Below are 18,071 nucleotides of genomic sequence, written 5' to 3' on the forward strand. Positions count from 1 at the left end.
TACAAAAAGAAGCAGATAGGACCACAAAAGTGTGCAACAGAAGTAAAAACAACCAAAGCAAGAAACTATGACGACATTCCGCTGGAAGTACAACACAAAAGCTATCATTTGAAACTATCGTAGTGTAGACGAAGGAAATCTATGTTACGAGGGCGAGTTTTCCATCTACGTTGCTCCTAAACTTTTCGCATTTGAATGTTGTGAGTGGATTGGAGCTGCCAAATGGGCTGCCTGCCACTTTGAACGAGTGCGACTTCTCCTGCCTTTACCAATCCTTGCTCCTGTAAACAAAACACCAGAAAATGCACCTTCAGTGCTGGCATGATTGAATAGCATAGCTATATGTTCGTCCAAATCAGAACCAAAAATGTCCTATGAAAAAGTTAAAAGAAACGAAACTATGGATCCTGCCAAGATTTATTCAAGGATGGCACTTTAATTTAAATTACTCTACGTCGCCATAAATTTAGGAAATATGCAGCAAAACGTCACCTTCAGCACAGTCAAGGCATTGCTAAAGCTTGTTTCAGAATCTTCTGTGAACTCCATGTATATTGGACATACGCCTTTATACAAAGCCAATCTCCGTTGTATGCTCTTACTGCGTGGCAATCAAAGTACTTGCTAATGAATAGAACTTGCACAGCATATTTTGACTGATACAGTTACAAGTTTTAACTAAATGCCTTTGTGACAGGTAAATTGAAAACTCACTCATTCGTGAAGGCAAATATGGTCCCGGTAGGTCGGTTATGGCTCAATAGAATAGCCATAAAACCCGTTTTGGTAAAGACAACGACTGAGGCATCAAGAGTGTATTGGAAATCATGGTTGCATGGTAAGCAAACATCTCACTATGTGGTTCTGCAGAAATAAAGACTTCAGAGTCAGTTGTAGCTGAATGAATTTCCAACCAATTCTATTATGACACTTTTAATGTACTGGACCATGTTTCTGGCACACAGACAAATTTTGGCCATGATACGGCTGTGTTGATTCTCCACGTATTGTTTCATGATTATCATCTACTGACTATACATATAGCTATGACGTTAATCAGATTGTGTTGTTAAATTTGATATTTTATTTCACCTAATTAAGCGGTTAAGGTGACGCTTAATAACTATTTAGCTTTTAGTTTTGGAATCTCTCAAATAGCATGCTATATCTCTCTGGAAGTAATTTTCCATTATGTGTCTGTTAGAAGTGTCTTTAAAACAAGTGTTTTTAGGTTGAAAAAAATACTTAAAAGTGCTTTTGAAAAAAGCACACGCTAAGACCACACCCAACCTTGGACTATTTGCCAAATTTCCCCACTTATTCCCACCCCCCCCCCCCCCCCCCACCCCCCACAAAAACCCAACCTAACCCAAATATTTGGGCTAAAAGCAAAATGCCAAACCAAGGCCAAATACCCCCCAAGAAATAGCCTATAAACGCGTGGTCTCTCTCTTTCTGAGCCTAGTCTCAGCCTGATCACGCGCCAAACTCGCCCCACGTGAGCTAAGCCCTTCAGCGTCCGATAGGGTGGGACCCGCTGTCAGGGCCTGTGTCGGGCACTGTTATGAGCCCAACGACTCTTTTTATCATTCAATGACTATGCTTTTTGGACCGTTGGTTGATCCAACAGTCCAAATTCAAATTTTGTTTAAAAAAAAATGTAATTTTAAAATACATTGAATCCAACAGCTGAAATCGAATATAATCAAATCTAACAGCCCAAATTTAAATCCAACGGCTAAAATAATTATAAAGAAAAATTATTTAACTCAAAATTCACCAAAAAATTCTATAAATACCTATGTATTTGTTCAAACATCCACACAAAACTCAATTTTTTTCCTACAATTCTTCCAATTTTTCTTTCTACCATTTCTTTCCATTTCCAACTTGTTCAACATGGCAAGAGGGCATATTAGAGGTTGTAATTGGACATGTGAGGAAGATGTTGCTTTATGCTTGGCATGAGTTTCTGTTAGCCAAGATGGTGCAGTTGGCGCGAATCAAAAGAAAAAGGTTTTGTGGGATAAAATCATTGAAAAGTTCCATGAAAACTGCAATGGCGGCGGGAGGGACGGGCTAAAAGTTCAATGAAAAGTTCAATAAAGAGGTTTAGTGATTTTTCAATATTTATCAGAATTTAAATATTTTTAGATTAAAATGTTCATAAAATTAATTTATGTTAGTCTACATATTTTTTTTTAAAAAAAAAAGTAAATTTAAGAAAAAAATTAGCCTAAGTTCATTATTTAATAATTTCGGGCTAAAAATTTAGATCAGAAGGGTTGAAGCAGAAAAACTATTTCTAGGCTAAAAAATTTGATTTTTAACCCAAGAGTTGAAGATGGTTTAAGCACCTCAAGTGTTTTTTCTAAAAGCACTTGCATTCTTACGAAAAATATTAAAAACGCTTATGAGTGGTTTTTGAAAAAAGAATGTGCAACACGACCTAACTTAATTGACAAATTTCTAAGTTGTCAAGTGAAACTTGGACTAAACGGGCCCTAACTTGGTTGACGCGGATCCAAGCAGAAGACTGGCACCCATTTTGTACCTGCAAGGACACGTCTGTCATACTTCTCTTCCCCTAAACCTTCACCGACAAGTGCCCTGCACCTATAAATACATATACCCTCCCAAGCACTTTGAGCAACAACCAAAACAACACATACAAAAATGGCAACCAAAACACAAACCCTAGCCCTGACGCTGTCCCTCTTGATCCTCATTTCTTCATGCAAGTCCTGTCAAGCCGCCGGAATCGCAACGTATTGGGGCCAAAACGGCAACGAAGGAACCCTAGTAGATGCTTGCAACTCGGGCAACTACCAGTTTGTTAACATAGCTTTCCTCACGACTTTCGGAAACAACCAAGCCCCTGTCCTAAACCTCGCCGGCCACTGCGACCCCAGCAGTAGTACTTGCACGGGGCTGAGCGTCGACATCAGAGCTTGCCAATCCCAAAACATAAAAGTCCTCCTCTCGATTGGAGGGGCTGTCGGAAGTTACAATCTCACTTCAGCTGATGATGCAAGGCAAGTTGCTGATTACATCTGGAACAACTTCCTAGGTGGTCAGTCCGCTTCGCGCCCGCTTGGGGACGCTGTTTTGGACGGCGTTGATTTCGCCATTGTTATAGGTGGTGGGCAGTTCTATGATGAGCTCGCCAGGTCACTCAACGGACACAACGGACAGGCAAAAACGGTCTATTTAGCCGCAGCTCCACAATGTCCAATCCCGGATGCTCACCTAGACGGCGCAATCCAAACCGGCTTATTTGACTACGTTTGGGTTCAGTTCTACAACAACCCCCAATGCCAGTATGCAGACGGTAATGCCGACGCTCTTTTGAGCAGGTGGAAACAATGGGCCTCGGTTCCGGCCAGCAAGGTGTTCTTGGGTTTACCGGCAGCTCCTGAGGCCGCTCCGAGCGGTGGATTTATTCCTGCTGATGCTCTCAAGTCACAAGTTCTTCCAACGATTAAGAATTCGCCCAAGTACGGAGGAGTTATGCTCTGGAGCAGGCAGTATGACAACGGTTATAGTGCATCCATTTTGGACAACATCTAATTAAGTTCTATGCCTAGCTTGCTTGTCAACACTAAATATATGCTGCTAAATAAGTAACCAATAATGCAATCTAGACGCATAAAACATAAGGCTTCCAATAGCTCGTTTATGAAGTCCTTGTCAACTATTTTTGTTTCACTTTCGAACTTGGTTAATAAACAAAAAAATTTGCCTCAGTCCGTAGAGACCAGTTCAAGCCCAAACCATCTGTAGACTCTGATTAAAATATTAGTACATATGATAATATCGATACGTAAATTTATGCAAATTTATGAAAAATATCAATATTAGTTGTTTTTGATGAAAATTATAAAGTGTGTATATCAACTCATTCTGATTTAGTTGAAATTAGAGGAAAAAAATTTCAAAAATTTCAAATCTGCAATGAATTATGACAAAATTTACGTAGTGCATCAATAATTATTGTCGATACTCATTATATCTTGCTGATATAAGATGCAGGTCCTTGATTTTTCGAATATTTCGATGAAAATTTTGACATTTTATTTCAAACATATGTAGAATCACGCTATTTAAAGAACATCTTCCACAAAAGCACGAGACTACCTCAATCTTAGTCCCACACCGGTCCCGCCGATGTGATACACCCTGGCCAGTGTTCAACGGCCACGCGACAAACGGTAACGGCGGATGTTAGAAGGTCGTCCTGTTTCCTCAATCAAACTATTAAAAAAATTTAGACAGTTTGAGTAAAAAGCTAGACGTTTCATTCCAACTGCCAAATTTATGCTTTAACAACTTACTGTTCTAAAACATACACCACAATTAATTAAAAGGGGGAAAATCGGAATACAAAAAAGAAGCGTATAGGATCACAAAATGCAATAGAAGAAAAATCAACCTATGCAAGAAACTATCACGACAATTCTGCTGGAAGTACAACACAAAAGCTATCATTTGAAACTATGGTACTGTAGATGAAGAAGTCTATGTTACGAGGGCGGCCTTTCCATCTCCGTTGCACCTAAACTTTGCGCACTTGAATGTTGTGAGTGGACTGAAGCCGCCAAATAGGTTGCCTGCCACTTTGAACGAGTGCGACCTCTTCTCCTGCCTTTACCAGTCCTTGCTCCTGTAAACAAAACACCGGCAAATACATCATCAGTGCTGGCATGGTTGAATAGGTAGCTACGTTAGTCCAAATCAGAACCAAAAATATCCTATGAAAAAGTTAAAAGAAACAAAAATATTGATCCTGCCAAGATTGATTCAAGGATGACACTTTAATTTAAATTACTCTACGTCGCCATAAATTTAGGAAATACGCAGGAAAAAGGCACCTTCAGCACAGTCAAGGCATTGCTAAAGCTTGTTTCAGAGTCTTCTGTGAACTCCATGTATATGGGACATACACCTTGATACAAAGCCAATCTCCGTTGTATGCTCTTACTGCATTGCAATCAAAGCACTTGCTCATGAATAACTTGCACAGCAAATTTTAACTGATACAGTTACAAATTTAACAATATTCATGCTGTACGCCAGTTTTTTTTTTTTTTAGTAACAGTATCACAAATAATGCCTTTGTGAGAGGTAACATGAAAACTCACTCATTCGTAAAGGCAAATATGGTCCCAGTAGGTCGGTAATGACTCAATAGAATAGCCATGAAACCAGTTCTGGTAAAGACGACGATTGAGGTACCAAGAGTATTGGACATCATGGTTGCATGGTAAGCAAACATCTCACTCATGTGGTTCTGCAGGAATGAAGACTTCAGAGTCAGTTGAACCTGAATGAATAAGATGCTAGACGCTGGCAGCTGGGTACTGAAACTGAATGAATAAGTATATGTTCCCGAACCTTGAAAGCTTTACCAAGATTGGCTGGCACTGCGCTACCCAAGATGGTCGCCTCAGTCCGAAGTGCGACAGTGTGCATAACTTTCACTGCCTTCAAAGGAAACCTACATGGATATGAGATCTCTTTATCACATTATGCTACGGTCTAAATGTTAGTACAGTCCAAAACAGGTTCCAACCGTATAATTCCAATAGCCACAACAACTTACTTTCCATGAGCAGTTTCTCCAGAAAGCATAATTCCATCAGAACCCTCCCTAACAGCAATGGCAATGTCGGATACCTCGGCTCTGGTTGGTGTTGGGTGAACAATCATGCTTTCCAGCATATTTGTTGCCACAATAACAGCCTTTCCCATGCTACGGCATATCCGGATAATCTCTTCCTACATTTTGAAATAAAAGAGAGTTCAGAACGTACTCAATGAACTCAACTTAATGTATCAATCTTGTTAAGTGGATTCAATTGCAATGTGTAAGTTGTTAAGTACCTGCAAAAGTGGAACTTCTTCAACAGGGAGCTCCGCACCAAGATCTCCCCTTGCAACCATTGCCTAAAATCAAGATAATTGTGTCAGTAATATCAGGTAAGTTCAAAACGTATTATTTACATAATAAAAGAAGACACTGGTGTTTGACGTTTGAGTTATTTTTATATTAAACATAAAGACTAATATATTAAACCGTGCTAAAAAAAGTTTAACATATCATTTCCTAAATTATCTATATTAAAAATTTAAAAGAAGAGATAGCTGAAACTTATTGATAAATTTCAAATGTGTTTTTAAGATGCAAATAACCAGGAGAACGAGCATTTATTGAGTATCAAGTTTCCATTCATTGATTCAAGAAATTACCCCATCGGATGCTGTGATAATGGAATGCAAATTCGGGATAGAGTCTGCACTTTCTATTTTTACGATAACGTGTATATCTGCATTGTTACCTGCAATATCAAATATATTAGATACAATTATTTAAAAGCATTAAACAAAAGTGTGGTATTCAGATGTATTTTCTGTATATATGATAAAAAGTATTTGGACAGTTACTTTGCAGATAATTCTTCAATTCATGAACAACTTGCGCATCTTTGACAAATGAAACAGCATAGAAGTCAACTTTATTGTCCACTCCAAATTTAATATCTTCCCAATCTTTCTCTGCAATAAATAAGTTTAGACAACCATATTGGTTAAGAATACAGATCATAAAGAAATAAAAGAAAACATCTTTAATTGAATGTGAAATATTTAATCGACAATTCAGGAATCCAACCAGTGATAGAAGGCAATGTTGCACTTTTCCCTCGCACATTCAAATGTCGCCTAGACTTAAGCTCTCCTCCATCAACAACTTCACAGTTCACTGATTCTTCTGTCTTGGACTTCACCAGGAATGACATCATACCGCCTACAGTTCAAATCAAGATTCAGGGTGCATATAAACCTAATTTCAATTTTTAACCGAAAGAAAAGTAAAATTTAGCATACCATCAACCAGAAGCATGTCTCCCGGTGCTACATCGTTAACAAAATCATCATAGTTCACGCTAACACAATCTGATGTGCCAACCCCTCTTTTGATTGTAAAGGTAAATTCCTGCCCACTTTCCAAATTGATTGGCTGCGGCAAGTCACCGCTCCTAACCTCAGGACCCTGATACAGAACAACATGTCATCAATGGAATGACCTATATATAATCCAAAAAGTAAAAAATAAGCAATTTAATGTAATGACTTGATATCGAAGGAATAACAACAAACAATAAGGGGAGCCTTGCCTTGGTATCAAGCATGATTGCAATGACATTATCTTTATGTTGCTCATTATATTCTTTAACCAAGTCTATAACTTTCTGATGAGACGCGTGATCTCCATGTGACATATTCATACGAGCAACATTCATTCCAGCCTCGGCCAACTTCCAGATCATTTCGCGTGTGTTGGTGGAAGGACCAATTGTGCAAACAATCTTTGTCTTACGTTTGACAACAGGCTTGGACCACATACCCACTGCTGGGTCATCAAGTTGCTGAATTGCCTTCCACTGCTCCTCTATCTGATTAGCAACACAAACTAAACAAATCTAAGCATACATTCTAAAAGCACTTGGAACTTTAAATGAAAATTTCAAAGTGACTGTAATAAAAGCGATTATGAGCATAAGTGATTTCTATAAAAGCATTTCCAAACATCCCTAAACATCTATCAATCAGCCTATCTACTATCAATTCAACATCCAAAAACAAAAAGTTTCATTTTTTCTCATTCTTTTCTACAATTTCTCGGCAACCAAACATATTATACTTTTTTACGCAAAGGTGGGGGATTCCAGCTAAGCCCGTAATAAAGTATCGAACTTTCCATCCAAGCGAATCAAACCTGAGACCTCGGAATAACTCTAAGGAGGAATACCACTAGACCGCATTGCCAAACGCATCAAGGTCCAAACAAAGAACAAGGAAGATTTGAGTAGTGGCACGAACCTTGGGTGAGTCTTCGGGTGAGACGGGAGCGACCTCCGTCTGAAGGGGACGCTTCGCAGTGATCTCAGACCTCCTGTTCCCAAACAGTCTCCAGCTCCATCCCCTCTGCTTCTCCTCAAAGGCCATAACTTTGTATGCAAAGCTCGTCGATGGCTTCAGCTTGAAGGCGGCGCGGCGGTGTGCGGATTCAGAGGTGGGAGAGAGGATCGAGCTCTGAATCGCCCGCATAGCCACCACCTGCGACATTTAGGAGAGACAGGAGAGAGAAAGAAGAGAGAGGGAGAGATTCGGGTTTTTGGCGGAGGTTCTGAGTGGACAATGGTGAGGGTGAAGTGACTGGCCGAGGGATTTAAAAGGACGTGGGGGAGGTTGTGGAAGTCGCCGCTACTCTTGGCGGAGGTTTTGAGGCGCCACAGAGAGAGAGAAAGAGACAGAGAGACAGAGTTTGGAAGGGCTTTGTTTGTATCGAAGGAAGTAGCGGCGAAGTACAAGTTGCTCAACTTCCTTCGTTCCAAGCGGAGTTTGTCTCGAAAGGGGAACGGGCGGGTCACGAGACTGCTTTGGGCCTGTTCTGGACAAACAGTGCTGCTTCCGCATATGCGGGCTGCTGGGCTGGTTTGCCAGTTGAGCAACTCGCATAGCTAAGTTTACCGTCACATAATATTTCGATTCACTATTACCTGCGTTCTAATGTAGGAATATATTTTTCTTCGCATGACTTTACACTAATGGACACAAATGTCATATGTGGTGAATTTGTTATCTATACATTCTTATTTTGAGAAATTATTTTGTATAACTCTGTCTAGATTTATAACAATACGTGACAAATTTAAATCCGCGCACAATTATTTATCAATCTATGTAATTTTCAACATGACTATTGAGAGTTTGAATCTCATATCAAGAAAAGAAGGGACTTTATATGTGGTTATAAATAGTTGGGTTGTTTTTCATATTACCAATTGATTTTATGATGGAACCTCAACTTTCTTCATAGTATTAAAGCAAGTTGTCTTACATATGAAGTCCAATGGCCACACGTGAGGATGAGTGTTGACAGTTTGAATCACACATCGAAGAAAAAAGAGACCTTACATGTGCTTATAGGTAATTGTGCTACTCATCATTATTAGAAAAATAATTTTTAAAAATCAATGGTTTTCACCTGCCAGGAGGATCTCGTTGGATCCTTTTTGTGAAATTTTTTTTTATTTAAAATTGAATATATACAGCACTTGATAAAAACTGATCAGACGATATACGGTGAACATATGTGATCGGAGAATCCTTGATATTCTTACAAAGAAGATCCTATATACGATTGCCACATCAGCTGACACCTGTACACCTAAATGGCCACATCAGCTAAAAAAAATCCTTGGCCACGCCTGAGGAGCGCGGGAAAATCACGTTGAAATTGGCGCCACCAAAACCCTCAAAATGAACCCTTTCTCGGAGATCTGATCGCTCTCGCGCCAAATTCCTCCGCTCCTCATCTCCTCCAGAAATCCCAAACTCTCCAACCCTCGTTTGAAAACGGTACCGTTTCACGGAAGATGGACTTGGAAGGCTTATCGGTAATATGCTGTGATCTGGGGATTGCAGAAGAAGATGACAATGGCAACCGGATCGGCTACTCCAAGGGCAAGTACTGCTTAGGTGCGTTATCTATTTCTTCGAGAAATCTCTGTTTGGATACCGAGAAAATGTTGGAAATGGAAGATGTTTTAGTCTGGATTTCAAAATTTCGTAGTTAAATTGACTTTGGAGCAATTTTGGTTGGAGTAGATTGCGAAACTAGGGCAGATTTGGGGGGAATTATATATTTCACTTACTCTTGATAGTTGGAAATGGGTTAATTTTGAAGGTAAAACTCCACCGGGGTAAGTTGCATCATTTTTCTTCCGTTTAATTTTTTTAAATTCGAATTTTTTTTTTGTTAATTCCAGACGTTCAATGGGTGTTTTTTTTTTTCTTAATTATTTGTATTTGGCTTGAATGCACGAGGAATCTATGGTCTCGATTGATTAGATGAAAACGATGTCGATTGGGAATGTTATTTTCTCCAGTCAAGTGGCAGATATGAAATTTGTTTTTCTTTGTTATCGACAGATAATCTGAAAGATTTGCTAAGGTTTTTGAGGCGTGATGACCCGCAGAATCGGGATGTTTTTAAGCAAGTCTGTAAATGGAATATTGTAGATCAGCATTTGGTACCTATCATTGAACACTGCCAAGCTGATACCAACTTGGTTTTGAATGCAGGTAAAATCGTTTTTCTCTCTTCATTACATGTTTATGAAAACGTATTCCAAAGGGACGACTTTAATTATTTTTTTGAATTTGCAGTGAAGGTTCTGGTGTTCCTAACTATGCCAGTTGAGCCTTCGTCGAATGATGTTTTGCAACAGATAGAGTTTCTGTGGAAGTTGAAGTCTTCGATTACATCTAGTGATACTGTTGCAGTTATAGTATCACTTCTGGAAAGCCCACTGGAAAATTTGGAACGGTGAGAAGATTACATATGCTTCATCTTCTGCATCGTTGGTTGCTTGAAAATTACATCTTCTTCATCGCTTCTTGACTAATCTTATCCTGCACAGTGATGCATTCACGGAGGATGACTGGAAACTGGTGCAGCTGGTACTTACTTTATTCCGAAACATCTTAGCTGTTCAAGAAATTTCACAGCAGCAGAAGGCTGGAGGAACGGCCATTCAATTTGTATCTCTCAGAGATAGATTTCTAGAACTTTTGTTTCATGAGAACGTGATGGACATAGTTTTAGTCATAACCCAGCATATTGGTGATTCCCGTAGCTATCTCTGTCATGATAACTTGCTTTTATTGGAAATTTTCCATTACATATTCATGGGTCAAGAACCAGAATTGATTGCAAACGCATATTCAAAAGGTCCTAAGGTTGGTTTCTCTTCCTCTCTTTCTGAATTCTTTCCAAGGAAAATGAGGTTTGTTCAGAGCTAGCAAGCATTTTAAATAAGATGATGGTAGAAATTAAATCAAAACCTTGACAAGAAGCTTTGATGTGAGACATAGATAGAGCCACAAAACGTACAAATTTAAACCAATGAGATTTCTTTCCTTTTGTTGCTTTAATATTCTGAACTTTTGAGCTTTGAATTATTTGCTCAATGATTTAATCTTACGACTTACATTATTCTTGCAGTGGTTGATAGCCACTTTCTTATAGTCCATTTGATTACTTGTATTTATTAGGTGGATGGAAACACTGCTGTTTCTCTAAATAGTCTCAAGTCCATAATGGAGGAAGAAGAAGAAGAGAAAAAAAGACTTTCTAGACTACGTAACATGAGTCGCCATTCACATTTTAGTGGAACATTTACCCAGCTCACCATGGTAGGGAGTCTTACTATGGACTGATGCAAGTGAGCTTATTAACTTCTTATTAATTCTTCTCTAATGATAATGGGCTTTCCTCGGCAGGATGGTTCTGTGGCAGTTTTGAAGGGAAGGCCTACTTCTACCTCTTGTAAAACCATGCTTAAACCACATAATCCCCGGGGTCCAGTAAAAAAAATTGCTTGGGATCATGGGACATTGCCTTCAACAAAGGATAAGATTTTAGAATTGCTCCATGATTTTGTAAACCAGTTTTTATCAGGGGGTTACAATGGTATGTCATTTTTTCGTTCCTCTTTTATGTTAGTTCACTCTTTGTTTTCCTTGATGTTCCATTATGGTCCTATTGCACAATTACAAAGTGGTCCGTGTCTGTCAGTTCTGATGCAGTCAATTCGTGAGAATATTGAAAAGGAACACCCCTCAATTCAGAAGAGTGATGTTGTTGTCTTCTTTCAAGTTGCTCAGTTTGCTATTTCTTTCCAGTATCACAGGTCTTCAATTTCCAAGGTGAGACAAGCTATGTTGGATAACCATGTTTAGTTGCTTCCTAAATGGACATGGTAATTGCTTTTTACAAAATGAAACCTTTCTGCAAACATGACTCATTTTTCAGAATTTAGAAACTAACCTTTTTGCACAGAGAAGGACCAATATTTCTCATCTCAATCCCCCCCAACCCGCCATTTAATCAATGCAACTACGGCCTTTCTCCATTATCCATTCTAAAGGGTTTAGATTGTACTTCTGATATAATGAGTCCATTATGCACAGTGGTTGTCATTTTGCGTTATTTCACCACAAAACTCAAGTCACATTTCTTGTTGGAGAATTTTAATTGTTTTACCTGGATCTTCTATGATTTACCAGCCAAGCATGGGCACAGAAGCAGATCCAACTGTAGCTCCCACTGATAAAGATGCTGATAGCACATTCTTCAAAGGTGATGTTTGTGGACCCATTGCAGCATCAGTGAACGAATCTATGTTTCAACTAGTCATTTCAAAGTGGCGTTATGCATATGATAGCTTGAAGGAAACACATGACTACAAGTTTTTGTCTGCAGCTGGTTCTCTTATGAAAAATATGGTAATTATTTCATTACTTTCCAAGAACACTTCTCTGTGGCCTAAGTTATTTTCCATGCAAGGGACATTGGTGTAACGAATGATGGAAAAAAGTACATAGTTTTTAAAGGGACCAATTGCACTTTAGGGGCCCATTAGAAGAACATATCATAAGTTGCCATATCTCGAAAGCTCTATGCAAGTTATTGACATGTGAAGTTGGGATCAGAACTGTATTTTAATTATGCCCTTGCAACATGCTTAACTAATTTATTTTTCTTCCAGATTCGCATGCTAGATTTGGTGCTTAAGTTATTGCCAGCAGATTCCAAGGAGCCTCAAACAGCTCGCATACTTCTCTACAAATTATTTTATGATCAGACTGATGAGGGAATGACTCACTTCCTCATAAATTTACTCAAATCATTTGACACTTACAAACAACCCAGAAGGTCTACTTTTTCCTTTTTGTATCCACACGCACGCTTTTTTAAAATTTCCAAATATGATTTTTCACCTTTTGAAATCCTGTTGAGAGGTTCTCTTTAGTGGTTGTGTCAGTATCAGAGAGTTTTAACGAAGGATTAGAGGATTTTTTTTTCTTTGTTGTTGGGCATCCAATTTTGGATATGCAATCTTTAAGAAAGGGAGATGATTCAGCATTCTACAGGGTAGGACTTTTCCCCGACGATCAAGAAACATGGGCCCTTAACATACTACTGTTCAAACACGTACAAGGAAAAAGAGATTTAATATCCATTTGTCTTTGATCAAAAGCAAGTTATTCCAAAATTAATTACATTTTTTTTTCTCTTGTTTGAATGCCTTTATTTCATATTCACAAGTTTTCTTTGTCAGTGATCTTGCAGATTTGATAGAGATGGTTTATAAAGTTTTACGGCTCATGGAAAGCCTTCAAGCAGGCGGAACTTTGAGGGTATGTAACATTCATAATTTTGGATGGGGGAAAGGGGGAAAATATTATTGTCTCTCTACTAAAACCATTTGAAAAAAAAAAAAAGTCACTACTAAAACCAGTTTCCTTTTATGATTAAGGTTTCTAAAAAATCTAGGAAAGTGAGGAAGAAGAAAACACCGATCGAGAAGGACACAGAAAATAAACTCTTAGAAGAACACGCTACCATTCAAAAAGAGATTGGCATCTCCAATGAAGAGCAATCAACAGATGTGAGTGTGACAGAGAACAGAAGCCTAAACACAATTTCTGATGGGAAAGAAGACACCATTATCCCTGATCAGCCTGATGAATGCAAAATATCTTTGTTGGAGACAGAAAAAATTGAAAGTCTGGCACAGATCGATCGCAGAGATTCTGACTTTGTCAATGGTGATCTTGGTTATGGCACAGGCGATTCTTCTGCTGATGAGCAGGTAGCTGCAACTGATGAAGTTGATTTTAAGGTGTCAACTTTGATTTCTGCTTTTGCAAGCCACAGCATCATCCAGAAGTTGTGTTGGTTGCTTAAGTTTTATAAGACTAACTCAACCAGTACAAATCACTACATAGTTAGCATGCTTCGAAGGATCAGTGATGACCTGGGGCTCTCTCCGATGTTGTATCAGGTGAAACTTTATGCATCAACTTTATACAATTTTAAGTAGCAATTTCAAGTTCATTTCTCATCCAAAGTTTTCATGGAAAAACTTTTGCAGTTATCACTCCTCACTACATTCTATGACATTCTAGCTGAGCAGAAGTCATGTCCATGCAAGGCGTTCGAAAATATTGTCGATTTTTTGAAAAGTTTGGTCAGAAAAATGCTTAAAAAAATGAAAAATCAACCCCTACTTTTTGTGGAAGTTCTCTTCTGGAAAACTCGCAAAGAATGCCATTACATTAATGCTGAGTATTTATTGCAAGAGCTTGGCCATTTGAAGAAAGAAACTAGAAACTGGGCAAACAGTTTAGGGGATGACGAAATTGGTCAATCACTGGACAAAGGATGGACAAGTAGAAGCATAGCAGATGCACTTGGTGAAGATGAAGCTGACGTCGTTCTCCCTCATGACCTTGGATATGAGAAGTAAGACATGTTTCTGATTCCTCTATTAAGCAGGAAATAGTGATAGATGAATGAATTTTGCGAAACAAGTTTACCAAAGGGACAAAAAAAAGTACAGAATTTTCTGAATGGATGAGATACTGCAAGAGGAGCTAACGAATATGCCTTCTTTTTTCTTACAGTGATGGAGAAAATTCTGACAAAGCGAAGGGAGGTACTGCATCTATTTCAGATAATGAGATTGATGGGCAAGCTAATTATGACAAGTACGTCCCTTATACTTACAACTTGATGATTAATATTGTTTATAAATTGTCATCTTAATGAGACCTTGATACATTTAACTGTTGCAGTGAGGGAAAGTCCATAGAGAATGAAACTGAGAGGGTTTCTATTAAAAACAAGCGACTTGTTATTGGAGCTGAACTGGAGATGAAAATTAAGGATCTGTATGAGAAGTATGGTTCCTTGATCCAAGATCTTTTTTCTTCTTTCTTGAGCCTTTAACTCGGCATGGTAGACCTGATATCAGCCGAAACATAATAATATAAAAAGCATTGGCCATGACGTGCATTCATAATTTGAGTTGTGCCAATTTTGTTTTAGTAATCTACTTTCTTAATCCAGCTTTACTGAAATCTATCCTAAGTTCCTAACAAATATGGCCAATCTAGATTCAAGGATGACCAGAATTGTAGTCATCTTATTGCAGAAGCTCTTGATCCTGATGGTAAAGTTTCATCAGCTCAAATTTCCAACAAGCTTAAACAGCTGGGGCTGACAGTTGCACGAAGGAAAAGAATTCGGAAAGCTCAGGAATCTGTTTCCACTGGGCCTAGTCAAATTGGTGGAGATGGAAGAGTAGAGGAAGCAGTTAACACTCATTCTGAATCAAAAAGCCAGCCTTTGTAAGTATTTTGTCAATTAGCCATTCATTTCGTGACAAATCTTGATGTGTGCTGGTTTTGTTTGTGTTGCTTCGCTGCTCCAGCTGTTAATTAATTTCACCTTGATATTTTTATAGGCGAGCAAGAAAAAGGGTCCATGCCCTCAGTGAAGATCAGGAAGCTAATATCAGAGCTTTGTATGAGCAGTGAGTATTACTTGGTGGCTTGGTGGAAATATGAGATTTGACATCTTCTCACTTGATAAATGCTGAAGGATTGCTAAAGAAAAGTAGATGATGGAAGTTTACTGTTATATTGTTTTAAAGAAAAATTTGCTCTCTTTGATCTTCCCAGATTTAAAGACCATAAGAAGTGCAGCCATATGATTGCAAATGCGATGGATGGAGATGGGAAATTCACAGCTCCTCAAGTTTCTCGTAAGCTTAAGCAGCTTGGTTTGCATATTCCTCGGAAGAAGAGGCCTTCAGGTGGCATGCTGAAGGATGAGGATCATAGCGACTCTATTGCAAACAAAATGCACGACTCAGATGATGAAACGCTGTTTTCATTAATGAAAAGGTAAATGTCAATGATTAGTATGTCCATCTTAGTTTTCAGTATTTTGGCATTTTACTGCATATGTCAGACTCCAATATCTTTATGTAAACCTTACAATATAAGGTTATTAAATTCATTATTCAGTTCGGTTTCCATATTCCAAATTAAGTTGTAGGAATGTGTATTTGTACATTCCAAACTCATGTTGGTTCCATCTTTATTCTTTACACACGCATGCATACATAGATGTGTAAATACCTGTCTGACAACATTTTGTTTGAACTTCTAGGGGCAAAAAGGATGGTAGCAAGGAGTTGCTAGAACAGACTGCGGGACGAGGAACGTTGGAAGTTGATTCTGATGATGAAATCCTAAGCTCTGTTCTCAAGTAAATCTCTTCCCTCTCTCCCATGTTCAAACCTCCCCCGAGAAAAAAAACGAAAAAGAAAAATTCGAATAATTAGTCATAGGATTCTGATTGTGTATGTAAGGTAGCCATTTTTCTAATAAAAAAATTGTTCTTTTGGATATAGGAAAACTAGGCGATCCCTTTCCAAGTCCATGGATCAAAATTCCGAAGCCATCTCGATTCAGGGAACAGAAAGCGGCAGTGTTTTGGAAAATGAAGTTGACGAAGGTGCTGCTGCCAAACGTGCTAGTCTGAATGGCGCAGAACAAGCTGAAGTCACAGGCACCATCAGTGGTAATGCATTAGATGTTGGACCTGTGAAAAATTTGGAGGATTTGCTACGTCAGGACATGGACACTGATTTGGCAGATTCGGAGGATGAAGTAGGTACATTGCCAGTGAGTGGTGTAAGCAGAAGGAGGTCAAGGATGGTAGTTGAAGATGAAGACGATGACTGAGACTGCAGCATGATCAGGTTTCACCGTGCTGGAGTGTCGAAGGACGGTTTAGTTTCCGACTCAGCTGGAGTTGTTATACCGTTATCCATTGTAGCATGAATGTCAGAGATTTATGAATAGTTACGGCAGCATGATCAGGTTTCACCGTGCTGAGTGCCGAAGTGGTGAAATCATCCATTTTTCTTAAACCTGCAGTAGAATTTGGATTAGTGATATGTGTGTACATTGTGCAAGGGACTCCTGTGGACAGGTAAGGTCACCGCCGAACTGTTGGACCTTAGATGCCGCGTGGGTCATCATCCTACAAATAGTGGTCCCACAATTGCCCCCGACTATCGATTTCCGGATTGTAGAGGTTGGACAACTGATGAAGACTTTGGAGCAGTTCTATCGCATTATATACCAATGTGCATCCCCTTGATTTTTGGCCTGAATGTTCAATTATTATGGTGTGCTAGTACCAAGCCGCTTAATATTCCAAGTGCAATTTCATGTAATTCTTCAATTCAACTTATTTTAATGGTCTGTTTGTCGGGTTAAAACCAATCGTTTTGATCAGTGGCGGATTCAAAATTCAAATCTTGGGTGGTCCCAGTGGTTCAAGGTTTTTTTTTATTTTTTTATTTTTTATACAAAGAGACCAGTCTAAAACATTCGATGGATCTTTGGAAGACCTTCACATGTATACTTTTTAAACTCTAGGTGGTCCTAGGACCACCTATATTTCAATGTGCATTTGTCTCTGGTTTTGATAGTTTGGATCAAGAAGTATAAAACAAGCGGCAGATTGGACCAGTTGATCAAAATAAATTGTCCTTGCGCTCAGATTTGAATTCGTCTTACTGTAGATTAGAATAACACCAGACCTTTTAAAAAATCGAGAAAATTAGAATTAGATGCCTCATTTTAAACTTTTGTAGACTAAATATTTATGCTTTTTGAGTTTTTGATTAAGTTTTTGAAACATTTGATTAAGATACTCAGACTTGAACTACTTCATATTAATTGAAACTAATTTACATTTAAATATCTGCTATATATTTTAAATAATTTCAACTATATTTAAGTCTAAAAATTTAAACTTTTCAAATCTAAATGTACACCCACGCCAAATGGAAACTTGCCAACATTAAACGAAAACGTACCAACGTCAAACGAAAACATACCAACCCCGAATTAAAACGTACCCAATTATAAACTATATTAAAATGAATATTCATCTTTTTGGAATGTTTAAAAATATGTTTGATTCATACACAATACTCTAGATAGTGTTGTTTTTTGGTAGATAAATCTCTGGAACAACTTTTAGTTGATCAGAGATAAATCCTTATTATTGTAGATAATGATAAATAATAACGATAAATCATATAATTTTGAAAAAAAATAATTAATTAAAGTAA

At 38.3% G+C, this 18,071-nt stretch overlaps 3 protein-coding genes across 3 annotated transcripts; 2 read left to right on the forward strand and 1 right to left on the reverse strand.

The window, feature by feature from the left end:
- The first annotated feature begins 2,666 nt into the window (after positions 1-2,666).
- On the forward strand, positions 2,667-3,789 carry LOC137721274 (acidic endochitinase-like). The gene has a single exon (XM_068460379.1). The coding sequence runs from the start codon at positions 2,677-2,679 to the stop codon at positions 3,568-3,570; it is 894 nt and encodes a 297-aa protein (XP_068316480.1). The 5' UTR covers positions 2,667-2,676; the 3' UTR covers positions 3,571-3,789.
- A 492-nt stretch (positions 3,790-4,281) lies between these two features.
- On the reverse strand, positions 4,282-8,357 carry LOC137720505 (plastidial pyruvate kinase 2-like). Its single transcript, XM_068459582.1, has 12 exons — positions 7,882-8,357; positions 7,176-7,454; positions 6,886-7,051; positions 6,671-6,805; positions 6,445-6,555; positions 6,250-6,338; positions 5,884-5,946; positions 5,603-5,778; positions 5,395-5,497; positions 5,142-5,290; positions 4,872-4,980; positions 4,282-4,663 (listed from the first exon to the last, which is right to left on the reverse strand). Exons 1-12 carry the CDS (start codon positions 8,125-8,127, stop codon positions 4,556-4,558), a joined length of 1,734 nt encoding a protein of 577 aa, XP_068315683.1. The 5' UTR covers positions 8,128-8,357; the 3' UTR covers positions 4,282-4,555.
- Positions 8,358-9,381: 1,024 nt separating this feature from the next.
- On the forward strand, positions 9,382-17,257 carry LOC137721355 (uncharacterized). The gene is made up of 18 exons (XM_068460453.1): positions 9,382-9,543; positions 9,997-10,149; positions 10,234-10,393; positions 10,488-10,806; positions 11,122-11,262; positions 11,350-11,775; positions 12,136-12,354; positions 12,618-12,784; positions 13,191-13,269; positions 13,389-13,916; positions 14,007-14,377; positions 14,539-14,622; positions 14,710-14,814; positions 15,031-15,264; positions 15,381-15,449; positions 15,598-15,822; positions 16,091-16,189; positions 16,335-17,257. Exons 1-18 carry the CDS (start codon positions 9,441-9,443, stop codon positions 16,666-16,668), a joined length of 3,816 nt encoding a protein of 1,271 aa, XP_068316554.1. The 5' UTR covers positions 9,382-9,440; the 3' UTR covers positions 16,669-17,257.
- Positions 17,258-18,071: the final 814 nt, after the last annotated feature.

The sequence above is a fragment of the Pyrus communis genome, chromosome 16 (genome assembly GCF_963583255.1).
Source record: "Pyrus communis chromosome 16, drPyrComm1.1, whole genome shotgun sequence".
NCBI lineage: Eukaryota > Viridiplantae > Streptophyta > Magnoliopsida > Rosales > Rosaceae > Pyrus > Pyrus communis.